Source organism: Oryctolagus cuniculus, chromosome 7 (assembly GCF_964237555.1).
Source record: "Oryctolagus cuniculus chromosome 7, mOryCun1.1, whole genome shotgun sequence".
Taxonomy (NCBI): Eukaryota; Metazoa; Chordata; class Mammalia; order Lagomorpha; family Leporidae; genus Oryctolagus; species Oryctolagus cuniculus.
This window is the reverse complement of record NC_091438.1, coordinates 107,225,813-107,252,822: the sequence shown is the minus strand read 5'-3', so window position 1 is coordinate 107,252,822 and position 27,010 is coordinate 107,225,813. Positions and strand designations below refer to the sequence as shown.

General features: G+C 45.7%; 1 protein-coding gene and 1 long non-coding RNA gene across 3 annotated transcripts; one reads left to right on the top strand and one right to left on the bottom strand.

The window, feature by feature from the left end:
- Positions 1-590: 590 nt before the first annotated feature.
- On the bottom strand, positions 591-6,167 carry LOC138850638 (uncharacterized). The gene is made up of 2 exons (XR_011390675.1): positions 5,712-6,167; positions 591-913 (listed from the first exon to the last, which is right to left on the bottom strand). It is a non-coding gene; the product is annotated as an uncharacterized lncRNA (long non-coding RNA).
- A 172-nt stretch (positions 6,168-6,339) lies between these two features.
- LEPROT (leptin receptor overlapping transcript) lies at positions 6,340-19,127 on the top strand. Of its 2 annotated transcripts, none has more exons than XM_002715941.5 (4): positions 6,340-6,489; positions 10,335-10,410; positions 15,178-15,364; positions 17,423-19,127. In XM_002715941.5, the coding sequence occupies exons 1-4, from the start codon at positions 6,474-6,476 to the stop codon at positions 17,537-17,539; spliced, it is 396 nt and encodes a 131-aa protein (XP_002715987.1). In that variant the 5' UTR covers positions 6,340-6,473; the 3' UTR covers positions 17,540-19,127. The 2 variants fall into 2 exon arrangements, with proteins under 2 accessions (XP_002715987.1, XP_069934443.1); XM_070078342.1 differs by lacking the exon at positions 6,340-6,489 and adding an exon at positions 6,605-7,224.
- Positions 19,128-27,010: the final 7,883 nt, after the last annotated feature.

Below are 27,010 nucleotides of genomic sequence, written 5' to 3'. Positions count from 1 at the left end.
CTCTGGTTCACTCTCCAAATGGCACAACATGTGGGGCTTGGCGAGGCCCAGGCCAGAAGCCAGGAACTCCATCCAGGTCTCCCACATTAGAGGCAGGAGCCCAAGGATTTGGGCCATCTGCTGATGCTTTCCCAGGTGCATTAGCAAGGAGCTAGATCAGAAGTGCAGCAGCTAAGACTCAAGCCAACAACGATATGGGATGCTTGTTGATTGCAGCCGGCAGTTTAACCTGCTGCACTGCAGTGCAGAGCCCGGTGATTCACTTTAAAGGAAAACAAGTAATATACTTGTACCACAATGTAAACCAACATAGTATTGCTGGGTTTATACTTTAGCAGCCTCTGTCCTAGCATGCGTGTGCACGCACATATGCATGCACACACATACCTTTTTATCATGCTAAATGAAAATCGTGTTTCACAGACAATCAGCATAGAAATCCTGGGCTCCTAGCTGGAATTTCAGTTGATTTTCGAATGTGCATCTGTGAGCTGAGGCAAAGGGATTGATAAAAGGGAGTCTGGGACTTTACCATAGAAACAAAATCCCAGATGTTTTAGTTTTTTTAATTATTAAAAAAAGATGCATTGTTTAAAACAAAAAAGATTTATTTATTTATTTGAGAGAGTTACAGAGAGGCAGAAGCAGAGAGAGGTCTTCCATCCACTGGTTCACTCCCCATTTGGTCACAACTGCCAAAGCTGTGCCAATCTGAAGCCAGGAGCCAGGAGCTTCTTCTAGGTCTCACATGCTGGTGCAGGGGCCCAAGGACTTGGGCCATCCTCTGCTGCTTTCCCAGGCCACAGCAGAGAGCTGGATTGGAAGTGGAGCAGCCGGGACTCGAACTGGCACTCATATGGGATGCTGGCATGCAGGCGGTGGCTATGCCACAGTGCTGGCCCCATGTTTTAGCCTTTTAAGGAGAGAGACAGCATTTTCATTGGGAAACAGACACGGCAAATGAAAAGCATTTGGACTCTATCATCTACATTGGCCAGGGTTGAGGAGCCTGGAACTCTCCCTGAGTTTCCCATGTGTGTGCCAGGGACCCAGACATTTCTGCTGTTTTGCCAGACTCATTAGCAAGGAGCCAGATCACAAGTGGAGCAGCCGGGATTTGAACTGGTGCCATATGGGATGCGAGCAATGCAGGTAGTGGCTTAATCAACTACACCACAGTGCTGGGCCCACATAATTATTTCTAATTACTAAAACTCCTGCCTTTCTGGTGCATGAGATCTGTGGGAATGATCTCTGCTTCCCTATTCATTAGTTACTACCCAAGCCTTAGTTTTCCCATCTGTAAAATGGAAGACAACAAAACCTATCTCAGAGAATTGAATGAATGCAGGGAGAGAATATGAAAATTTATCCTGGAAAATCCACTGTAGTCCTAGGCAGCAGGACAGAGATCACAGATCTTTTATTTTTGTTAAAGATTTATTTATTTATTTGAAAGAGTTACACAGAGAGAAGGAGAGGCAGAAGAGAGAGAGGTCTTCCATCCACTGGTTCACTCCCCAGTTGGCCGGAACTGCGCTGATCCAAAGCTAAGAGCCAGGATTTTTTTCCAGGTCTCCCTTGTGGGTGCAGGGGCCCAGGGACTTGGGCCATCTTCTACTGCTTTCCCAGGCTATAGCAGAGAGCTGGATTGCAAGTGGTTCGAGTCCCGGCACCCACATGGGATGCTGGCACTGCAGGCAAAGGCTTTACCCCACTACTCCACAGTGCTGGCCCTTGAGGTCACAGATCTTATACAGCCAAGCATTTGACTGATGGCAGGTTTGGGGACAAGGACTCAGCTACTAGAGTTTGATTTTCTATTTGAGGACTCTTATTTTTGAACAAATGCAGAGTGAGTAGGCAGAAGAACATTTTTCCCAGGGCAACATCTGGTAAAAGAAAAGCAGACTTTCTCAGAATATGGGTTACGCCCCTGGCAAGATGACTTTCTCTTTTAAGTCTTTGGTAAGTTGGAGTTGGTAAAGCCACTGCCTGCAATGCCAGCATCCCATGGGTGCTGGTCCATGTCCCAGCTGCTCCACCTCCAATCTACCTCCCTGCTAATGGCTTGGGAGAGGCTGCAGAAGACCCAAGTGTTTGGGCCTCTGCCACCCATGTGGGAGACCCAGATGAAGCTCCTGGCATCAGCTTGGCCCAGTGCTGGCCATTATAGCCATCTGGGGAGTGAATCAGCAGATGGAAGATTCCTCTCTCCTACTCTGATTTCCATAACAAGTATATTTTTAAAAAAAAGCATTCAGTTAATTGGAAATGGCAGTTGGTGTGAGCAGAACATGTGTTGGAGACACTTCCCACTTTTCTGATTCCAGATCTTACCCTGGGGTGAACACCTCAATTTTTTGCTTCTCACCATCTTGTAGTATCTTACTGCCAAGCCCAAGACACTCAAACCAAGATGTGCCTCTGAAGTGTTGTTTGTTTTCTCCAACATCATGTCTGTTCTGTGGGGCAGTCAGCAGGCAGATAAGGCAGGCTCCTGCAAACCATGTAGAGGCATATTGCTTTCCACAGGCCTGCTGGGAGAATGGGAGGGGACATGGAGAGCAGTCTCATCCATCGCAGTGACGAAAGCCCTACTCCCTCATCAGGGGAGCTTGGCACTGCCTGAAGCTTACAAGCCACAGGCTTCCAGGGTCTGGCTGATGTGCAGGTGCCCTGAATGATTTAACATGTGATGGAAACAGTAGGATCCTCAACATAAGGAAACAGAGGTTCTTGTAGGGGAAGGAATAATCTCTTCCTTTACACATCTTAGTTACTCCAGGTGCAGTCCCGTTAATTAGACTGGCCAGAGACACATTAACCAGAGAAAACCAAACAGAAGTCTATTAACATGTGCATCGTACTTATAGCATGTGGGAGTCCCCAGAGATGAGTAATTGGCAGGTTTGGTTAGCACATGGGCTTATGCAGCATCTTGGCAATGGAAAAAGACTGACCAGTCAAAGGAAAAACCTGCATTCTCTAGGGGAAGGTCCTATTTGGGAAACTCACGGTAGACCAAGGCTAAAAGTCAAGTTGGTAACTGTAGATTGCTCTGGGGCTCACTCCGGACTGGTAAGGGTCTAACATGCTTCACCTCTGTCCCTCCCAGTAGTGTGGGCAGCAGCTTCACCTCTGCAAATTTGTGTTCTTTCAGGCAAGTAGGGGGAGAGCAAAGAGCTTTTCTTTCTTTTTTAAAGATTTCATTTTTTTATTTGAGAGGCAGACTTGCAGACAGATGAAGAGACATAGAGGAAGGTCTTCCATCCACTGGTTCACTCCCCAAATGGCCGCAATGGCCAGAGCTGGGCTGATCCAAAGCCAGGAGCCAGCAGCTTCTTTTGGGTCTCCCACACTGGTGCAGGGGCCCAAGCAAGCACCCAAGTGCTTGGGCCATCCTCTACTGCCTGCTTAGGCCACAATCAGAGAGCTGGATCGGAAGAGGAGCAGCGGGACCACGGTGTCGGCCCCAGAGAGCTTTTCTTGTATCCACTTCTCAATTGCCTTCAGCTCAAAATGCTTATGCCAAAGTGGAGTATGTTTTAGTCCCACTCTCAGTGATGTTGAATAGATGGCAGGCTATACAGCAAAGCATGCAGTGCAGGACTGGGTCCGCAAGCATCCGACTGAGCCTGCTATTAGCAACCCAACGTTCTCAGTAAGTGTGCCATCCAGCTATGAGGAGAAATGAGAGGAGCTAGAAGAATCAACTCACAGATAATGAAAATTTGTTGAGACAATAACATGCTCAGAGTGCAGTTTTGAAAAAGCAAACCCAGAAAGCCTCCTGAAAGCTGGTGGTGAGAATTTCTCCCCATTTCTCAGGGAGCCAGGGGAACCCGAGTTCCCACAGGGACCTTGTTCATTTCAGTCCCACTGAAAATGGAGAAAGCAGGAGAAGAGAGGGACAGCTTGGTAAGCTGAATTGGTTCTCAGCTGAAATGAGGAAGAAGTGGAGCCACAGCCAAGCTCCCCCAAAGAACGGTGTGGCGGAATTTCGGAGTCTCCTTAAAGGTAAGATGGAGCACCTGGATCAGGTGGCTTTGAAGGTGTCTTAGGGATTGTCCTCACCAAGACAAAACTCCCAACCCTGCGAAGAAGCCAAGCACAAAAACGTTGGCCTTGCTTCCCCGCAACTCTGAGGCCCCGAGGTACAAAACTAGTAGCTACTTAAAGTGCATGAAATAATATACATTTTCCACGAATGTTTTTGAAGACCTTTTGCATGCATGGATCTCAAAAAAAATATTTTTTGCACCAAAATAAACTTATCTTTTAATTTCAGTTTCACAAACTGGACTACGCTCAAAGCTTCTCGCCAAAATGATGCAGAAATTTGAAGTTGTTTCTTTTATTCTCCCAAGATCATTGATTATTAATTACACATTCATAAGTTTTGGATAAAGAAGCACTATTTAAAAAAAAAATTCATGAGCCAGCGCCACGCTCAATAGCTCAATAGGCTAATCATCCACCTGCGGCGCCGGCACACCGGGTTCTAGTCCCGGTCGGGGCGCCGGATTCTGTCCCGGTTGCCCCTCCTCCAGGCCAGCTCTCTGCTGTGGCCCGGGAGTGCAGTGGAGGATGGCCCAGGTGCTTGGGCCCTGCACCCCATGGGAGATCAGGGTAAGTACCTGGCTCCTGCCATCGGATCAGCGTGGTGCGCCGGCCGCAGCGCGCCGGCCGCGGCGGCCATTGGAGGGTGAACCAACGGCAAAGGAAGACCCTTCTCTCTGTCTCTCTCTCTCACTGTCCACTCTGCCTGTCAAAAAAAAGTTCATGAAGGCCTCAGATACAAAAAGACATTTGGAGTGGATGTTTTGCGCAGTCGTAAAGACGCTGCTTGGGACACCCACATCCCATACTGGAGTGCCTAGTGACAGTGCAGCTGCCCCCCGCTTGGGAGACGGCTTCTTAATGCGTTTCCTGGGAGGCAACAGGTGATGCCCAAGTACTCCTGTGCCCTCCACCTGCGCGGGAGACCCGGATTCAGTCACTCGCTCCAGGCTTCGGCTGCCCAGCGGCACCTGTTGCAAGCAGAGCTCTTGTTCTGCGCCCCCCCCCCTTTTTTTTTTTTTTTTTTTTTTTGACAGGCAGAGTGGACAGTGAGAGAGAGAGAGACAGAGAGAAAGGTCTCCCTTTGCCGTTGGTTCACCCTCCAATGGCCGCCGCGGCCGGCACACCGCGCTGACCCGATGGCAGGAGCCAGGTGCTTCTCCTGGTCTCCCATGGGGTGCAGGGCCCAAGCACCTGGGCCATCCTCCACTGCACTCCCTGGCCACAGCAGAGAGCTGGCCTGGAAGAAGAGCAACTGGGACAGAATCCGGCGCCCCGACCGGGACTAGAACCCGGTGTGCCGGCGCCGCAAAGTGGAGGATTAGACTAGTGAGCCGCGGCGCCGGCCTTGTTCTGCCTTTCAAATACATTTTTAAAAATTAAAGCACTTAACTTTTTTTAATTTAAAAAAATTATTTTTTATTTTCGCCAAAATAATGCAGAAATTTGAAGTTGTTTCTTTTATTCTCCCAAGAACATTGATTATTAATTACACATTCATAAGTTTTGGATAAGGAAGCACTATTTAAAAAAAAATTCATGGGCCAGCGCCGCGCTCAATTTTATAGGGCCTTGGAATCCACAAATGAACCGGGCAGCAGAGGGGCAGCGGCGCGTTTTCATACACTGTACCGTGGTTCCACCCTTACCTGGCCGCCGCAACCCCGACTTTCGGGCGAGACGCCCTGAACCCCGCAGCCTACTGAACCAGACGCGCACAGAGCTGAGCGCACGTCGGGGCTAAGTGGGTGCCCCTCTGTACCCACGGACTGGAGCTCTCCCCGCCTCCGCCTTCACTCAGCCAGGTTTTCCAGCGGGCGGCGAACCCCAGCTCCGTGCCGCCCGCCTCCAGATCTGCCTTGGGGAGCCTCTGGGCCCGAAGTCGGTGTGGAGCCGAGGTTCCGGCTCACAGATGGAAGCGCAGAGCTTGGGGCAGTACTGCACGGGCTCACGGCCAGAGTTACTCTGAGTAGATCTGGCTACGGACGTAGGTAACCCCGGGAGCCTGACTCTGCCAGCCGGGCGGGAATTTCTGGCCCGGCAGGGGTGGGGCTCTGCCTGGCAACGATCACGCCCAGTAGGGAGCGTAGCTCCGCTAGGCGTAGGCAGAGGCGGGACTCTGCGAGCTGTGGGCGGGGCTCTGCCTGCTGGGCTTGAGGACCAGTAGGCGCGGACTCTGCAAGCTGTGGGCGGAGTTCTGGTCCAGCGAGGGCGGGGCTGGGTCAAGATCCGGCCTATTAGGGGCTGGGCTTCGGGGGCTGTAGGCGGAGTTCTGGATCAGTAGAGGCGGGGCTCTGCCTGCTGGGGATGGACTCGGAATCCTTGGGAGGCACTAGGCCTGGCCTGGGCGGTGTCCGGGGCTGGGGCCGTGGCAGGAAGCCGGAAGCAGCCGCGGCCCCAGCTCGGGAGACATGGCGGGCGTTAAAGGTACATCCGCGGCCCCCCAGTCCGCTCGTCTTGCGGTGGGGTCCGCTACCTCCGTTCCGGGCTAAGCGTGGTGCTGTGCCTCCAGCACGCTAGCGGGGAACGGCTTTCCGTAGACCCGACACCTTTCCCGCCTCTCCGGGAGGGGAGGCAGGCAGGCGCTCGCTCCTTTGCCCCTTGAGGTGCGAGTGGAGGGGCGTTTCGGGGGGCACTCGGCCGTTCTTTGCAGGGTCACTGGCGGCAAGCTGTGGCCTGGCGTCTCCCGGAGCCCCCGCGCGGAGGCGTGCCCTGGGAGCTGCGACCCGAGCTGGCCCCGGAGCATCGCCCCCCGTCAGACGCCGCCTCAGTTCCGCGGGCGTCCCCTGCGCTCGGGCCGGGCTGTGAAACAGGGTTCCCACCCCGCGCAGGTCCGCCCTGGAGCCTCTCCCCCCGTTTCCTGCTCCTCCAGTTTTCCCTTTCTTACAAAGGAGGCTTTGTTTCCAGTGGTCATCGACACCGGGAAAGTTAAGCCTGTTTTTCCTAAGGCTTTTTCCAACGGGGCAGAATTGGCTGGGGGCAGGCGTCTGTGGGAGGCACCCGGCCGCGCTCCGTTTCTTTCGCGTTCGCTCTGTTAGCTTAGGGTAGTGTTGGCGTGGTGTGTGTTTTCGAATGGGGCAGTTGTTGCAAAACGGGTACCAAGAACACCAAGAGGACTGGGAGCGGAAACACTGGAGAAGTTACTGGAAATCTTCCCCTTGAGTAGGAAAACTCCGTTTCTTAATCTTTCGGGAAGAGTAGCGTTGCTTGTTTCTCTGTTGGGGTTCCTGTCTTCCTTGAAGTTGATGCACAAAGATGTCTCCTCCCTAGTTTTTATGCGACCTCTGCCATAAACACGTTACGGTGTGCTCTAACTGTATGCGTGTTTGCTATGCATTTATCTGGCTGTGTGAACCGTTAGCAGCAGGCACGTCTTATCATTATTGCTGGCTGACTTTTGTCCTATCAGCGTAGTAAACATGGAGTTTACTTGGACAGTGTCCAGTGTGTAATACATACATTTGCAGCCAAGGCAGAGAATAAATTGACAAGTCGTATCCCAATACTGCACAGTGCTGTCAGGACTAGACACTACCAAATAATAATGTTTCTTAGAAATTGTGGTGTAGTGAGAAGGAAGGTAGGTATGAGAAGGAAAGGGACCGAGGGAGAGCTACTTTTGTGTGTGTGTGTGTGTGTGTGTGTGCTTAATTTGTGAGGGAGAGCTTTTATTGAGGAACTGTTGTAGGTTGGAAATTTGGGATAAAAAGATAAATGAGCAGTTATTCCTAGGTGACAGAGCTGGAAAAAAAAGACCAAAAAGAAGTAAGCAGAGATGAGATTGTGAACCCTGGGAGATTGGTGTCGGGACAGAAAGCAGAGGTCTGCAGTTTCTAGCTTTGGCAGATCTCCTGGAGGGCAGACTCGCAGATGGTCAGGCGCAGTGGAAGGGTGAAAGCCGACTAGGAAAAGGGCATCTGCAATGACGCAGTGCATGGAAAGTTACCTTCTCTTGATGTGTGGACATGTTTCCATTAAAATGTGCCATATACAGAATTGAAAATGATATAAATTTTTTTAAAGATTTTAATTTATTTATTTGACAGGTAGAATTACAGACAGTGAGAGAGACAGAAAGAAAGGTCTTCCTTCTGTTGATTCACTCCCCAAATGGCCGCTATGGCTGGCTCTGTGCCGATCCAAAGCCAGGAGCCGCATACCTCTTCCTCGTCTCCCAGGCGGGTACAGGGGTCCAAGCACTTGGGCCATCCTCCACTGCCTTCCCAGGCCACAACAGAGAGCTGGACTGGAAGAGGAGCAACCGGGACTAGAACCGGAACCCATGTGGGATGCCGGCGCCGCAGGCGGAGGATTAACCTAGTGTGCCATGGTGCTGGCCCCGAAAATGATATAAATTTAACAGTCCTTCCTTGTCCCCTAACATCTGTATAATCCCAGATGGCTTTTAAAAAGCATTGTAGCAACTTCCTTTAAAATAGTGTTCCTGCCAGAGCTGTGATGCAGCCAGGAAAGCCACCGCCTGTGGTGCTGGCATCCCATATGGGTGCCAGTTCAAGTCTTGGCAGCTCTATTTCCGTTCCAGCTCCCTGCTAATATGCCTGGAAAAGCAGTGGGTGATGGCCCAAGTACTTAGGCCCCTGCACCCATGTGGGAAACCCAGAAGTTCCTGGCGCCTGGCTTTGATCTGACTTAGTACTGGCTGTTGTGACCATTTGGGGGGTGAACTAGCAGCTGGAAGAACTCTCTCTGTGTCTCTCCTTCTCTCTCTCTCTCTTTTTTTTTTTTTTTTTTGACAGGTAGAATTAGTGAGAGAGAAAGAGAAACAGAAAGGTCTTCCTTCCGTTGGTTCACCCCCTCAAATGGCTGCTATGGCCAGCACGCTGTGCTGATGTGAAGCCAGGAGCCACGTGCTTCCTCCTGGTCTCCCATGCAGGTGCAGGGCCCAAGCACTTGGGCCATCCTCCACTGCCTTCGTGGGCCACAGCAGAGAGCTGGACTGGAAGAGGAGCAACCGGGACAGAATCAGTGCCCCGACCGGGACTAGAACCTGGTTTGCCGGTGCTGCAGGCAGAGGATTAGCCTAGTGAGCTGCGGCGCTGGCCTTCTCCTTCTCTCTTTCTCTCTGTAACTCTGCCTTTGAAATAAATAAATTAAATCTTTAAAAGAAAAAAAAAAAACTATTCCTAAATCTCCTCTTAAAGTAAAAGGAAGAAGTGGAAAATATTCTTTAGTTTAATCAATAACTAATTGTGAGTATTATGAATTTTTTTCAGAAGAAAATTTGAATAACACAGTGTCTGTGTTTTTTATTTATGCCTTTATCAAACAACACTGCTAAAAAGAGTAGATATGTGCATCTCTCCATATTTATTTGTTGAACACCTCTTTTGGCCAAGAACTTTACATGGATTGTCTCACTTAATTCTCACTCAGTCAGATGGCACCATTCCCATATTACAGATGAGAAATCAAGTTTTAAGAGGCTTGGCTTGTACCCCAGGGCACATAACCAGTTGGTGGTAGAATTGAAATCTACTAGTAGGTCTAACTAGTATCTGTGAGCTGGGAATTGTTTTCTATGAACATATGAAAGCAGTCTTTAGATACTTGAATACTTTGGTTTGCAGAGGCGAATAATCAAAGGTGTGTTTTACAGGGAGGCAGTTTGGGATGTACAACATAGGAAAGGAGGCCTTTCAACATTTAGAGACTCGAGGCAAAATGACCTGCTCAGCTGGTAGTGAGTTTTTCACTGGAGTTGTGTAGGCCAGCTGGGGCCTTTATGATAAATACAGAGGGATTTCATGCGTTGGCTAGCGTTTGGGTACTGGAACTGCTTGAGACCTTTCTCCATGTTGTGATTTTAAAGTGGCAGGCATAGGCAGGTACCTTAACTAGTTTGAGCTGCTTTAACAAATATGCCGTAAGCTGTGTGGTTTAAGCACCAGCATTTATTTCTCATAGTTCTAGAGGTTGGGAAGTCCAGGGTCTGGTGAGGGCTGTGGTCCATTACTGCAGTATTTTCTAGTCAAATTTAGCATCAGTTACTGAATATATACATTGCTACATTTACTTAAATTTACTTTCTATTGAGATATGGTACACATACCATAACATTGATTCTTTTAAAATATAAAATTCCATGGCCTTTAGAATATCCATAAGGTTGGGCAACCATCAATACTAATTTCAGAATATTTGATTACCCCCAAAAGAAACCATACCCTGTATTAGTGGCCCCAGCTGCCATCTTTCCAGCTCTTAGCAGCCAGCGACCTGGCTCCTTTAACTCTTGGTTTTATTTTTCACAGCTCTTGTGGCTTTATCCTTCAGTGGGGCTATTGGGCTGACCTTTCTTATGCTGGGATGTGCCTTAGAGGATTACGGGTAAGTTTTTGTTTCCAAAAGAACCATTCTTTTTTTTTTTTTTGATGTGTGTGTGTCTTAGTCGCTGTTAGCAAGGGTGTTAGAGAGTTTGATTAATTTAGCACCATGCTGTAACCAGTGAGTTAGCGAAACTCAGATTGTGAATCCAGTTCCTTCATGGGTCAGGTGTATTTGTACAGGGAAGAGCCCTCTTCCCAAGTGATAAATCCATTTAATAACATTTGTTAAGCATCTGCTCTGGACCAGCTGGGCTATGATGTCCTCAAGGAGCCTACAGTTCTAGTTGTGAGTGAGAGACAGGCCAACTGCACACTCCATAGCATGACAGTTGTCATGCAGATGTGTGCAGAGTACAGAGGGAACTGAGAGAAAATACATGTGAGTTTCCTTGGGAGGGAACCCGTCAGAGAGGGCTGCAGAACAGAGGTCATATTACAGCCAAGACTTGGTAGATAAACAAGAATTTCTCAGGCTGATGAGTCAGACAGAGGCATTCCAGGCAGAGGGAATAGCCGATCTTTTTTTTTTTTTTTTATTCAACAACTATTGGTTGAATGCTTCCCAGTGCCGGCCACTGTTAAGGGCCTGGGATTCAGAAATAAGAAAGAAAAGACACCGCTCTTTCAGAATCTGAATTTCAGCGGGGGAGACAAAGCACACAAAATGATTTGCGTTGTGTTGGGGTGGAGGCGTGATGAGGAATCAGGGTGAGGATCCGAGGGGTAAGGTGGGCAGGGAAGGCCTCTCTGAGGGGCTGACATGTGAGCAGAAGTATTAAGAAAGTAAGGACACAGACCATATGGCTCTCTGGGGGAAGAGAGCTTTAGGTTGTGAGACAGCTGTTTGCTAAGGCCAGGTTATGAGTTTTAGTTGCCTTTTTTTTTTTTTTTTTTTTTTTGACAGGCAGAGTGGACAGTGAGAGAGAGAGACAGAGAGAAAGGTCTTCCTTTGCCGTTGGTTCACCCTCCAATGGCCGCCGCGGCCGGCGCGCTGCGGCCGGTGCACCGCGCTGATCCGATGGCAGGAGCCAGGAGCCAGGTGCTTTTCCTGGTCTCCCATGGGGTGCAGGGCCCAAGCACCTGGGCCATCCTCCACTGCACTCCCTGGCCACAGCAGAGGGCTGGCCTGGAAGAGGGGCAACCGGGACAGAATCCGGCGCCCTGACCGGGACTAGAACCCGGTGTGCCGGCGCCGCTAGGCGGAGGATTAGCCTAGTGAGCCGCGGCGCCGGCCCAGTTGCCTTTTTGTCTCTATAACAAGAACATCTGAGGCAGCTAACTTCACAAAGAGAAACGGCTTATTTAGCTCACAGTTTTGGATGTTGCAATCCAAGATTGACGGTGGCATTGGTGGAGGGCATGTGGAGAAGACATCACATGGGGATCTGTGCAGCAGAGAGACAACGGCTGGGCTGGACTCAGGCCTTTCTAACCAGCCTTCTAGCCGGAATTATCTCCTTGGGCCACCCTCCCCAGTGACCTACAAATCTCCCAAGGGCCCACCTCCCAGACACCATAATTAGATCAAATTTCTGCCCACTTAGGACCATTAACTTACGACGTTGGAGTTTATAATCCTGTTTGAGTTTAGAGACAAATAATGTCGAACTGTAGCAAAAACGCAGAGACTGTTCAGGGAACTACATGTAGTTCATTATGGTTGAACATAAATTATAGTTGAGAATAGAAGAGTTTGTCATGAATGTAGAACCAGCCCGTTAGAGATCCCTAGGCTGTGAAAAGGAGGTTGGACCTTATATTTGAGGAACTGGAAAAATAGTTTAGGAATGGCCTTGATGGGAAGGGGGTTATGTTAAAAAGTCATTCTGGCCAAAATGTGAAACTAAATAGGAGAGTGTTGAGGCTGCAGTAGGGACCAGTACCGTAGATGAAGCAAAGTGGAAAGGTCCTGGTAATGGGATTGGAAAGAAAAGAGGGAGAGCCACACAGGGACAGAACTGGCAGGTTTTGGTAATGGATGTCAGGGCTCAACAAGGGGAGAGAGCTGTTGGGTGTCTGCTAGGTGGTTGGTGTGAGCAGCTGGATAGATGAAGATGGCGTGTCTGGTGCGACCAGCTGGAGCCAACTGTTATGACATGATGAGCGCAAAACTATCATGGAAATTATTTCAGCACAAAAGGGATCCAAATCTAAGCAATAACTTAATTTTGTCTGTAGCTATCACTTTCTTTTCTAGCTTGAGGGATGTAAGTTATTATTACCTCATTCCTAGCTTGGAAATTAAAGCCCAGGGAAAGTTAAAGACTTACCAAATAGCACAGCAATAAATGGCAGAGATAGAAATGGAACTTTTGTCCTTAGTGTCTCGACCAAAGGTTTTCCATTATTCCAAAGCAAACTCCAGGTCCAGGTGTTTTAATTCCCTGTGATGTATCATTTTTCTAGAGTGTAAGAAAATGAGCTATTACTGCTCCTACAAAGAAGCTGATTTTATATTTTAATGATGGTGGCTCAAGATCATCCCCATATCAGAAGTCAGCAAGCTGGCCCACAGGCCAAATGTGACCTGCTACCTGATTTTATAATTAAAGTTCTGTTGGAACACAGCCATGCATGTTCCAACACACATTATTTGTGTTTATGTATTCTCTTCACCTGCTTTTGTACTGTAGTGGCAGAGTCTTTCGGACAGAGACATTATGGCTTGCAAAACCTAAATATTTACTGTTTGGTTCTTTGTTGAAAAAAAATTTGCCAATCCCTGGCCTACAAGTTTGTTGAATACTATCTATTTAAGCCTTAAGTTTTGCATATGAATGATTTTATTATTATTATTATTATTATTATTATTATTATTATTTTGGTGGCTTATTGTGAATGGGAACACAGACTCTCTTAGATTGTTTTTCAGAAAACGGTCATTGTGTTCCAGGAAGAATTGTGGGCCCTTGGCTGTGGGCAGGTCAGGTGACAGTGGATCTATTCTTGGCTTCTTCCCCTCTTTGTATCTGATATCCTCACTGGTAAAAAGCAGGCTTTGAACTAGAGAATCTAAAAGCGCTTTTTGACAGTATTGTTTGGTGATTGTTGAAATATGTAATGATCATTCTAGTTTAGAATTAGGGAGTCCAAACTCGGTATTTCATTCCTGAGTCCTGGTGGTGGAGGGTAGTTTTCCCCCTGGATTTCTGGGTACCATCTTGCCCTCTTGGGTCTGTGGCTAAAATAGCAAACTTTCACTGGTGTGGCTTCATTCCAGACTACTCCTGCTTGTAGGTGCTGACCACAAGAACATTGTACTGTTGTGATATGTGTTATTGTGGTGCGTATATTTAAAATAAATAGACTATTTTTCTATTTTTTTGAAATATTTTATTTATTTACTTGAGAGGCAGAGTTAGAGACAGAGAGAGGGAGAGACAGAGAGAAATGTTTTCCAGTTTCTGGTTCACTCCCTAAATGGCTGCAACAGCTGGAGCTGTGCCAGTCCAAATCCAGGAGCCAGGAGCTTCTTCCTGGACTCCTACATGGGTGGAGGGACCCAAGCACTTGGGGCATCTTCCACTCAGGCCATCAGTGGAGAACTGGATCAGAAGAGGAGCAGCTGGGACATGAATCAGTGCCCATATGGGATGCTGCTACAGCAGGTGGAGGTCCAACCTACTACACCAGAGCACAGGCCCCAAGAGTATGTCTTGATGGAGGAAAAGATACTAGTTTATTTCTGAAGTATTTATAGAGAAAACATAATTGGAAGCCAGATGGTGATGTTTTAGAAGTGCAAAACATTGGAATTTAGGAAGAAAACCATTTGTTTTTGCATTGCAGTATTATTGTGATCTCTTGTAATAAAGGTTAGTGCCCATCTAAAGCTTTTACCAGTGAGTATATTTATTTTCATGGTTTCCACTCTTGAAATCCATTTATTATTTTGCTCAGTGAATAAGCATAAATGGAACACCTCATTCTAGGCCCCAGAGATAATTGGTGACTAAGAGAAATCAGATTGTTTTTCTCATAAGCAAGAAAAAATGAGAGGTCAGAATGACTGCAGGCAGAAAGTTAAAAGGGTCATAAGCTCAAGGTGACTCGGGGTACTTTAGAATGGATGGTTAAGAAAAGCCACTGGGTGGGGTGTCACAGTGTACACTGCAAGGTGTAAAAGAGCCAGCCAATGAGAAGATCAGGGGAAGAGCATTCCAAGCAAATGGCATAGCTAGTGCAAAGGCCCCAAGGTGGGTTTGAGCTCAGAGTGTTCAAGGAACCAGAAGGCGGCTGGTGTGACTATAGATTAAGCAAGTGAAGGGAGAGTGTACAAAATGGATACAGGAAGTGGACAGTACTAGATCACGGAAGGCATTGTAGGCCAAGGCAAGAAGCTTGGGTTTTATCCTAAGCCACTGAGAGGCTTTAAGCATGCCTGCACTCAAGAACACCTTTACTGAATTAGCATGTGCGTAAGCCCCATTGTGCTATGTTCTATCAGGAGAGCAAAGATGACTTAGTTAAGATGCTGTCCTTAAAGAAATTATAGCTCAGCGCTACAGAAAATGCTATTGTTTCTAGATTATACATTGATAGTTGACACAACATATGTTACCTTCATATTAATGAATTAGTACTTTTAAAATTATCACTACCTCTCTGTTCTTGGTAGAAATCATGTTATATTCTGATTGTACAGTTGATTGAGTAACTTATTGACCTAAAAGTTGACAGTAACAATGACTTGGAAATGTTATATGTCTTTCATTTAAAATGTAACTGTGGCTTTTCTTTTGGGATTTCTTCTGGGTCCATCTGACAGCGTTTACTGGCCCTTGTTCGTCCTGATTTTCCACGCCATCTCCCCCATCCCCCATTTTATTGCCAAAAGGGTCACCTATGACTCTGATGCAACCAGTAGTGCCTGTCGAGAGCTGGCATATTTCTTCACTACTGGAATTGTTGTTTCTGCCTTTGGATTTCCTGTTATTCTTGCTCGTGTGGCTGTGGTAAGTTTTTTCTATTGTTTTGCTCAACTGTTGCTGAGTTTGTTTCAAAGGCTTGTTGTGTAGGACCTCAATTTCTTTTTCATTGTTTAGTTTTTATACTCAAGGCCAGCTGCATTTCTAACTTTTCTCTTCCTCCACTTTAGATCTACCTATCAGTGCCTTGGCCATATTTTCAGAATGCTTGCTTCGTTTCTCTTACAACTTTTAACCAAATCAAATGCTTTCTAGCTTTTTCTGCCTAATTCTTAAATCCTTACTTCTTAAATCTTAGGGCAATCCATGAAGTCTATATGACAATACTTTTCTATTTGTGAAGTAGAGATCATATCAAACTCTTCTTCAGATGGGATCTTGGACTCAGTTCTCAATACAGGAGGCATGTATTCTGAGGGACAAATAGCTTGCTTCTAGAAGATACAGTGAATAAGATGACATCTTTACATCTAGTATAAAAATACTCCTTTTGTCTCAAAAACACATGTTGTGGGTTATTCAGTTCTTTGATGTTCACTGTCTTCCTACTATTTGCTTTTATTTTGTCCAACTGCATTCTGTTTCAGTTTCACAAAATTCTTACTTGGGACACTGAATATCAACTATGTACCAGTTTTGTTTACTCATTCAATAAATATCTTTGGAACATTTGCAATTTATAAAATACCAGGAAAAAGAGCCAGATATAGTCTCTGCTCCTACAAAACACAGAAACTAGCCTGATGGGTAAATATCCTATAACTGTACAATGTGTGATAATTGAGACATTATTATGACACAGCAGGAGCACCTGCTGGGCAACTAAAATCTGTGGAATCATTTGGTCTGGTCCTGCCAAGGCAACCTCAGGCTTGACTTGAAATTCAATAAATCTACAGCGGGTCAATTTTTAAGTTGATAATTTTGTGTGGCCTGTGAATGATCCAAAGAGCCCTCAGCAGGTAAAACGTTCCCCAGCTCAAAAGGTTGAGGAAGCCCGATTAGCATGGTTGAATGCCATGCCAGTCTGAACCTTTGGAAATGCAGAAGCACAGAAGGATTTTAGATAGAAGACTATCATGAACATGTTTTTCTTGTGGCTTAGACTAGCCTTTCTTTTTTTTTTTTTTTTTTTTTTTTTTTTTGACAGGCAGAGTGGACAGTGAGAGAGAGAGACAGAGAGAAAGGTCTTCCTTTTGCTGTTGGTTCACCCTCCAATGGCCGCCGCAGCCGGCGTGCTGCGGCCGGTGCACCACGCTGATCCGATGGCAGGAGCCAGGTGCTTCTCCTGGTCTCCCATGGGGTGCAGGGCCCAAGTACTTGGGCCATCCTCCACTGCACTCTGGGCCATAGCAGAGAGCTGGCCTGGAAGAAGGGCAACCGGGACAGAATCCGGCACCCCGACTGGGACTAGAACCTGGTGTGCTGGCGCCGCTAGGCGGAAGATTAGCCTATTGAGCCGCGGCGCCGGCCTAGACTAGCCTTTCTTAGTATTGCTGTAAATACATTTTCCCCTTTCAATAACACCATTGTATTTTAGGAAGAAACTTTCATTGATGTTTCTTCTGACTAAATTAAAACAGAAATGCCCACTAGAGGGTACTCTCGCCCCCCAGTTGTGCTTCTGTAAAGCCTGCTGCAAGGCTAGAAAGCTTCTTCCGTTTATTTGCAAATTATTATTTAAAATATTTTCTTGCCTAGAAAAGAAACATAGTAATCCATAACTCTCCAGTTAATGTGTGCAGAGCGTTCAGTACCTGATACTGGATATCGTTGTTGGACCATTCATAATCTTTCTACATATATGTTGTTAGAGGCAATTGTTGTCAACTAAAAATAAGTAGAGAAATAGGTCTAATAAGGGAAATGTTAAGGATTATACTGAATGTAATTAACAAGCATCGGGGAAGTACTTTGGCTAATTAGTAAATAGCTCACTGTCTCCTGTCTTATATTAGGAAGCCTTTTACTGGCTTTGTATAATATTTCATTGGAGGTTTCTAATGTAGAAAATTGTATCAGAGATTTGAAAAGAGTAAAATATGAAGACAGTGTAGATTTAATCTCTCTTTTCTTGTGTTTCAGATCAAATGGGGAGCCTGTGGCCTTGTGCTGGCCGGCAACGCTGTCATTTTCCTTACAATTCAAGGTTTCTTTCTTGTATTTGGAAGAGGAGATGATTTTAGCTGGGAGCAGTGGTAGCACTTTATTCTGACAGAAGCATTGAGTTTCTTAGAATTTTTACTGTATATATATGTGTGTGTGTGTGTGTGTGTGTGTGCACATGTGGCATTTTACTATGGAATTTAATATGCTGAATTTTTTATACCTTTCTATCATGTTCATTTTAAGGAAGACTTCCTAAGGATTAGTTTTATTTCCAGAAAATAGACTTCTCCACTTACTGAAGTAAAATTATGTCATTTGTTCACACAGTCCTGATGCTCTCAGGAATCATTAACACTGTCTTACTGACATCTGTCCACTTAGAAATTTGTCCTGTCCCAGGTCTGTACCTGGGCTGGTAACACCGGAGCAGCTCTCTTATGGCCCAGAAAGACAGAGGTGGTGCTCTTTATGTGTTGTAGACCCTTGCTTCCCAAGTGTGGTCCACAGACCAAGGACATCCACAGCTCTCAGAAGCGTATTTAAAATGCAGAATCCGAAGCCCCACCCTGGACCCAGCGCATTTTGATGAAATCCAGAATGGATCAGACCCATGGTAGAGTTCGAGAGGCATTGTCGCCGAGGAATAAACACAACACTCCGCTTTCTTGTCTACCCCTTGGCTGAGCCACTTCACCTCTCTGGGTGTGACCTGCTCGTCTGTGAAAGGTGTTTCACCTGCGCTCCTGTTGTGACCACGCTCAGACTGTCTTTGGTGCTTGTGAGATGTTCAACCCTATCATAGGTGGACTGTTCCTCACCTTTGTGGAAAGTCTTCTCGGTGGGGACCAAATCTGCCGTCCCCTCATCTCAAAGGGAAGTGGCTGTTTTCACAGTGCCGGGAGCACAAGAGAGCCCACGAGCCTCACCGGGATGCGGGGAAGGAGGCTGGGCTGGAATCCTCTCCTCGGCAGGGAGGAGAGAGAACAGACAGGTCATGCTTGTTCATTTCCCTTTACGTGCCGGCATTTCTCTCTGGTTTCATTCTCATGCCACCCTGCCTGCAGTCCTCAGTGGTTCCTGGTGACTGTGGCTTCTTCCAATCAGCAAGCACAGTAGAAACTGTACTCCTTGTCCTTCATGTCCTGTGTAAACATAGAACTTTATGCTGCCTTTGGATCAATCATTGGGCATACATGTCTTGTTGGATCCCACAATCCCAGGTGTCTTTTTTAACTTATCTTTTTGTCCAAGACTTATTGAGAAAGGGGACTACAGGAAACAGAAGCAACTGATCAGAATATTACCAGTGGTATTTAAAGGTTGTTGATGTACAATAGCTGACATAAATACAAACCTTCAGACTTCAAAGTGCAAGATTGGAGTAATTAGCACGCCCTTCAGATGCTGACACGGTGCTGGGACCAGAAGATGAAAGTGAAACCTAAAAGGACAAAGTGCAATGTCATTTTTTTCCTTTTTTTTTTTTTTTTTTTTTACTATATTGTTGTTGCCTGTGACCTTGTTTTCAATGTTCTACGTATATACAGAGTTGTTAAGCTGTTGTTTCCAACATTGACATTGAAACATCATTTAGATACTTTACACTGTTAACCAGCATTTTTAATAATGGCACATGTACCTATTATATTGTAATACATTTCACTTTTAACACAGAAGAAAAGATTCATTGTGAAAGTCTTTAATCTGATGTGGTCTTGCTTACGAGGTAAAGAAGTGGCATTGTTTTGGTGCTTTTGAAATGGGCAGTTTTAGCAGTAATCCCTCCTACCATGGAACAGGAGTAATAACTTTGGATTGGATGTCCAGTTAGCGGTCATAGCTTTTCTTTCCCTACAATGGCAATGGAGATGTGTTCACACTACATTTGGGGTTTAAAGCATTACCTCTTGATTGTGTTTCTAGAATGATGCACTCATATTTGGAATATTTGAAGTAATAAGTTCTTAGAAGTGCCATGTGTCTGTAAAGAGAGACATTTGTTCCACAGTACCTAAGTATCATTTAAATAATAAATATCAACAGGAAATCCTGCTCTAAATGGATGTACAATACAAAAGATTTGTCCTGGTGTTGGGATACAAATGCTGGGCTTTTTTTTCTCCTTTATTAAAGGTTCCCTTTTTCCTCTAAAATGTAGAAAATATTTGAAGATTCAAAGCATGTTGATTATATTTTAAAACTGCGAGTGCACTTCAAACATTGCACACCAGTAAGTCATCTTAGGAGGGGAGTCCCTGAGACATCACAGTTGTCCCTGTGATGACTACTCACAAGCAGAATGGAAATGTGTTTTCTGCAGAACTCATGCCAGTAAGTGGCAGTGGTGCTCCTGGGCCAACCCTTGGGAGCCATGCATCTGACTTGGGATAGAGGAGGTAGCTGCCTGCATCTGGGGTCTCAACAACAGGCTGGTGTGAACAGTTTGTGAAGACAGTGGAGAGTCCACCTCTTTCCTAAGAGCAATGTGCTTCTCACCTTACTTCTGCACCCCTCTTCCGTCCCCTGCTGCCCTTGTGGTCCAGGCGTGCTGCTGTGAGTTTCACTCTCCACCTGTACCAGCTGGGGGCCTTCCTTTTAGGCCGCCCCTGCTCCTCAGGTTCTTCATATTCCAAAATCAGCCCCTTCTATACCCTCAAACCAGTTTTCTTTCTTTCTTTAAGATTTATTTTTTTATTTGAAAGAGTCGTAGAAAGAGAGGGAGAGACAGATCTTCCATCTGCTGTTTCATTTCCCAGATGGCTGCAATGGCCTGGGCTGGGCCAGGCCAAAGCGAACAGCTTCATCTGTGTCTCCCATTGGGGTTGCAGGGATCCAAGGACTTGGACCATCTTCTGCTGCTTTCCCAGGTGTATTATCAGGGAGCTGGGTTAGAAGGGGAGCAGCCAAGACTGGAACCAGCACCCATATGGGATACCTGCATTGCAGGTGGTGGCCTTACCTGCTACGCCACAATGCTGGCCCCTTGTGACCAGTTTTCTAAGTGCAGCTGATAACAGTGTGGTGTCCGAAAGAAAGCAGTCTGATCAAAGGTCTTCCCAGAAAGAGTAAACGAAGCTCTCGCCAGTGCCCGAGATGGCCACCACATGCTGTGGCTGCGTATCTGTAACAGAGGGTGCCTCATAGCCCACTGACTCTCATGCACAGAGAAAGGCAGTGTTTCCAAGTAAGCTGGAAGCACGTCCCAGAGGGCAGAGCCATCCTATCCCATCCCCTCCTCAGGGGAGCCCTCAGCCTGCCTTGCTTGTCACAGTTGTTTCTCCTCCGTAGAGGCCTCAGGAGTCCCTGCCTTGAAGGTGTCCTGAAGACTTCAAGAGGCTGACAGGCTTTGTGATGTTAGTGACGTTTGCTGTGTGCTCAGGGCAGTGTTCAGGTGGAGTCACAAAACTGTGCTTTTTCAAAAATCAGGTTTCTTTTCTTGTAATTTGAAAAGCAGAGAGAGGGCCGGCGCCGCGGCTCACTAGGCTAATCCTCCGCCTAGCGGCGCCGGCACACCGGGTTCTAGTCCCGGTTGGGGCGCCGGATTCTGTCCCGGTAGCCCCTCTTCCAGGCCAGCTCTCTGCTGTGGCCAGGGAGTGCAGTGGAGGATGGCCCAGGTGCTTGGGCCCTGCACCCCATGGGAGACCAGGAAAAGCACCTGGCTCCTGGCTCCTGCCATCGGATCAGCGCGGTGCACTGGCCGCAGTGCACCAGCCAAGGCGGCCATTGGAGGGTGAACCAATGGCAAAGGAAGACCTTTCTCTCTGTGTCTCTCTCTCACTGTCCACTCTGCCTGTCAAAAAAAAAAAAAAAAAAAAAAAAAAAAAAAAAAAAAAAAAAGCAGAGAGAAACAGTGATAGACGCAGAGGGAACTTCCATCTGCTGGTTCACTCCCCCACCTGACTGCTACAGCTGGGGCTGGGTCAGGCCAAAGCCAGGAGCTTCACACAGAAGCCTGGTCTCCCACCTGTGTAGCAAGGTCCAGAGCACTTGAGCCATCACCCACTGCCTCCCAGGGTGCACATTAGCATGAAACTTGAATTAGGAGCAGAGCCAAGACTTGAACCCAGGCCCTACAATATGGGATGTGGGCATCACCAGCAGTGTCTTAACTGGTGCCCCAAATATCTGCCCTGCAAAAGTTAAATTTTGTACCCTAATAGATCCTAACTATGCATAAGCATGCTAGCGTTTTCCAAGCATTGTAATTAGTTCACAACTGGAGCACATTATTTTTGTAGATGAATATGTTATGCATTTTAATTCTTTTCCATTCTGCTTCATGAATACTTTATTTACAGCTCATGAGCTGTAATCTACTTTCAAAGAGCTGTGCTGCTGGGGTGGAGCAGTGATGAGAGTTAAGCCCAAATGTGAGGTGAAAGATCTCTGAGATTGCCTTAAAACACATTTTATATGTGTGATGAGGATCATTATGTTTATATAAAACGTGTCATTTATACTTCAATAAAAGCTTTTATATAATTATTTTTCAAGGCGTCAGCATTGTAATGCAATGGGTTAAGCTGCCACTAGCAATGTTGGCATCCTATATCGGAGCATCGGTTCAAGTCCTACTACTCTGCTTCTGTTCCACCATTTCTGCTAACGCACCTGGAAAGACCTGCCACTCATGAGGGATACCAGGTTGGAGTTCCGTGACCCCTGGCTTCAGCCTGGCCCAGACCTGGCAGTTGTGGCCATTTGGGCAGAGAACCAGTGGATAGAAAATCTTTGTCTCCTCCTCTATCTGTCCTTCTACCTTTCAAATCAGTGTTTTTAAAAATGTTATTTGAAAATCAGAGAGAGAGAATTCCCATCCTCTCTTTCCTCAAGGACACATCAGCAGGAAGCTGGATCAGAAGCTAGCCAGGACTCAAACCACCCAAAGGGCAACTTGTCCACTGCATCAGACTCCTGCCCCATGTACATTATTAAATGAAACAGTTTATACATTTACTTTGGCATACATTGTATTTGGAAAGAAGAGCAGAAGCTTTATTTTTCTATTGCTTTAGTCTGGATGATCTAATTGTGGATTTGACTATTTTTGAGCCTGTGCCAGTAAGTAGTTGAAGAGAAGCAGGTGAGGAATGTTCTGCTGCCTGGAGGCCATCTGGGCCCTCATTGCACCCTTGCTGTGGCCAACCCTTTCCAAAGTGGACATGAAAGATTGTGTGGGGGAGGCTGGAGCAAGCTGGTTCGTCCAAGAATGTGCTTTATTGGAAAACAGTGAGAAATGAAACACTTTCAAAAAGCACTATACATAATCTGGAGTGTTTCTGGATCACTCTAGGAAAAAATGCACTAATGTAAAATCTCACCTAAGGAAATTGTGCCCTACTTACGTATGAAAAATTTGGGGACGATGCCATCTGATGTTTTACAAGTGAATTTAGGTAACTGGATTATAAAGAAATTGAACTAGCTTGCTATTTTCCCCAACTAAGTGTAGTTAAGTTTTAATAGATAAAACCAGCATAACTCTAAAACTTCCAAAAAGATAGAGTTCCCAAATGAGATTAATAGGTGATCATTTAGAAATAATTATTCATTTTCTCTCCTGGATATAGAGGCAAAGTGGTCTTGATCCTAAGATTGCTCGTGTGGAGAACACTCTTGGAGACTGCACGTTAGATCTTCACTGTTGGTTTTATCTTTTTCTAAATTGGATAATGATGTGTCTAAATGGGATCATTTCCTACAGTTCCAGATATTAAACTTATGAGTTTTATTTTCTTCTCAAAATAAATAATGAAACCTTCGGTTCAATTTTAGCAGCCTAATCATTTCACTTGTAATGTGAAGCATAAATGCACACAGGGCATCTGCCTTAACACTTCCTTTCAGTTGAGAAATGAAGTCTGTCACCATGTTCTGTGCATACTTGACTGTTACAGGCTTCGCCTCCAATCTGTGGACTTCTTGCCCTTCCAGCCGTCTTTGCTGCAATCCCCCATTTGTGGTTCCTTGACAATACTTTTGCTAAAATCAACTTGCTGCAGGTTGTTTTTGTTTTTATAAAATATTTTTGCCACTCTCAATTTAGTGTTTTTTTTTTTTTTAAGATTTATTTATTTGAAAGGTAAAGCTACAGAGAGATAGAGAGACAGAGAGAGAGGTCTTCCATCTTCTGATTTACTCCCCAAATGGCTGCAACAGCCGGACCTAAGCTGATCTGAGGCCAGGAGCCAGGAGCTTATTCTGCTTCTCCCACATGGGTGCAGGGGCCCAAGCACTTGGGCCATCCTCCATTGCTTTCCCAGGCTATAGCAGAGAGCTGGATCAGAAGAGGAGCAGCCAGGACTAGAACTGACCCGTATAGTGTGCAGTGCCAGCCCTTGAGTCCACAGATTTTAAGCTGAGGCTCAGTTTACTCAAGATAGCAAACATGGTCATGGCGGTGCATCTCCCAATGGTTCCCAAGTTGATGCATGGCAACCTGAGCCTCACCTCCTCACTTTGCCTGTGTCTGGTGTTTCCTGTTATGGAAACTGATGTTGCCTTGAGACCATCTAGCCAGGGGCTCCAAACATGTGTACCTACATTTATCTTGTCTTTCCCTGTAGCTTATCAGTAAGGGGAAGTTGAGGGTTGTGAGACAGATATACACAAGTAGTTCAAAAGTAGAACATTTTTGACCTAAGACACATCAATAAGAGATGGGTGCAAAGTGTCACATAAAACATACTTATGAGGGATAATTAGCGTTGTGTGTAGCTATGCTAATAGACTCCCACAAATTTAATTTGAAATTTATGCAATGGGAAATTATATGTATTATACATTAAAGGAATGCATTTTTTATTTGTTTCACAAAAGCCTCTCCTGTTCTTTTCTATTAAAGAGAATATTGGCTGGCGCCACAGTTCACTAGGCTAATCCTCCGCCTGCGGCACTGGCACCAGTCCTGGTTGGGGCGCTGGGTTCTGTCCCGGTTGCTCCTTTTCCAGTCCAGCTCTCTGCTGTGTGGCCCGGGAAGGCAGTGGAGCATGGCCCAAGTCCTTGGGCCCTGCACCCGCATAGGAGACCAGGAGAAGCACCTGGCTCCTGGCTTCGGATCAGTGCAGCATGCCGTAGCGGCCATTTTGGGGGTGAACCAACGGAAGAAAGACCTTTCTGTCTGTCTGTCTTTCTCATTGCCTATAACTCTACCTGTCCAAAAAAAAAAAAAAAAAATACTGATGCTTCTAGCTTCAAAATGTATCCATAACCAAATCAGGTGTTTGGCCAAGTGGTTAAGATGCCCACATCTCATAGCCTTTCAGCCCTGGCCATGGTGGGTATTTGAAGAGTGAACCAATAGATAGAAACTTGCTCTGTCCACCTGTGTCTCTCTTTAGGTCTGCCTCTCAAATGAATATTAACTAAATAAAAAAAGGTTTTTAAAATATATACCCATGGCCAAAACACTGCTTCAAAACTACGTCACTGTTATCACTGTGGTTCAGCAGGCTGTTGTGTCTAGATTATTGCACTAGCCTCCCAGTGGGTCTCCTTACACTTGCCTTTTCCCTCCTGTTGTTTTAATACAGCAGAATGAGCCTGTGAAGATCAGATCAGATCACTCCTCTGTTCCAATGGCTTCTTCTCACTTCAATATGAAAAGACAAATAACCCAGTTAAAAATGGTCTAAAGGTCTGTATAGACATTTTTCCAAAGAAAATACCCAAATGTCCAATAAACACAAGAAAAGAAGTTCAATATCATTAATCAGGATAATTTAAGTCAAAACCAGTATATCATTCACTTTGCATCTGCTACAATGGATATAATAAAAAAGACCATAACAAGAGTTGGCAAGGATATGGAGAAATTGGAGCCCTCCTAAATTGCTGGTGGGAATGTGAAATAGTAAAGCCTCTTTGGAAAAGTTTATCAGTTTCTCAAAATGTTAAACATGGAGTTAACATGTGAATTAGCAATCCCATTCCCGCACAAGAGAGATGAAAACATGCATCACACAGAGATTTGCTCATGACTGTTCATAGCAACGTTTTCATAATAGGCAAAAAGTGGAAACAATGCAAATGTCATCATCTGACAAGTAGATAATGTAGTCAATGAATACAAGAGAAAGTTGTTCAGCCATTAAAAGGAGTGAAAGATTGATATGTTCTGCAGCATGGAAGAGCCTGGAAAACCGAAGTGAAAAAAGCCAGCCACAAAAGATCACACACTGTACAATTTTGTTTATATAAAGTTTCCACAATTAGCAAATCAATAGAAATAGAAGGTGGACCTATAGTTGCCAGGGGCTAGAAGAAGGGAATAGGAATGATTGCTCAGTGGGCATGGGGTTTTTGGGAGGGTGATGAGAATGTTCTCTAGTGATGCTTACACTTCAAAGAGTGACTTCCATAGTATGTGAATTTCATTTTAATAAAAACCACAAAATGGCCCAGTGCTGTGGCATAGTGGGTAAAGCTCCCACCTGCAGTGCTGGCATCCCATATGGGAGCTGCTTCAAGTCCTGGCTGCTTTACCTCTGATCTGGCTCTCTACTGTGGCCTGGGAAAGCAGTAGAAGATGGCCCAAGTGCTTGAGCCCCTGCACCCATGTGGGAGACCTGGAAGAAGCTCCTAGTTCCTGGCTTTGGATCTGGTCAGCCCCTGCCACAGCCATTTGGGGAGTGAACCAGCAGATGGAAGACGCCCCCCACCCCAGCCTCTGCTTCTATAACTCTGCCTTTCAAATAAATAAACAAATCTTTAAAAACACACACACATACTAAATCAAAAAACAGTAGAATCAAGTGTATATTGACTGATAACAAATTTATCATGGTAGATGCAAATGTTCTAAATTGACTGTGTGGTGATGTTTGCACAACACTGATATAATAAAAACCATTGAATTGTACATTTCAAATGGATGAATGTTACAGTATGTGAATTATGTTTCAGTAAAATTGAAAAATATGAATAAATGAATTAACTCTCTTTGAACTACTAAAGTATAACAGTTAATCTTAGACTTTGTGTGAAAACATGAGAGGGTTTTCATTTACTTGCATTTTCATTTGTCTAGCATTTGTAATACTTATATTTCTCAGATTTTTTAAATTTGAAAATTTATTAAAAACACTTAGTTTTCTTAAAGAGGACTTCAAAATTGCCTAAGTATAAGGCTCTACAAGATGTAAGATTGAGCCTGGCCACATCAGAGACCATGCCAAAAAAAAAAAAATGAGGGTAATTAAAAATATCTATGGCAAATGCAATTAAAACATACATTTTTTGGGGCTGGTGCTGTGGCACAGCGGGTTAAAGCTCTGGCCTGAAGTGCCAGCATCCCATATGGGTGCCGGTTCTAGTTCCTGCTGCTTCTCTGCCAATCCAGCTCTCTGCTATGGCCTGGAAAAGCAGTGGAAGATGGCCCAAGTCCTTGGATCCCTGCACCAATGTGGGAGACCTGGAAGCAGCTCCTGCTCCTAGCTTCCCTATGGCCTAGCCCTGGCTGTTGTCATTTGGAGAGTGAACCAGTGGATGGAGGATCTCTCTCTCTCTCTCTCTCTCTCTCTGTAACTCTGCCTTTCAAATAAATAAATAATTTTTTTTATAAAG

Bases quoted from the DNA above. Each gene is read 5' to 3' on its own strand.
- LEPROT (XM_002715941.5), top strand. The intron at 10,411-15,177 runs GTAAGTTTTTGT...TCCATCTGACAG, and splicing joins TGTGCCTTAGAGGATTACGG to CGTTTACTGGCCCTTGTTCG. The intron at 15,365-17,422 runs GTAAGTTTTTTC...CTTGTGTTTCAG, and splicing joins TTCTTGCTCGTGTGGCTGTG to ATCAAATGGGGAGCCTGTGG.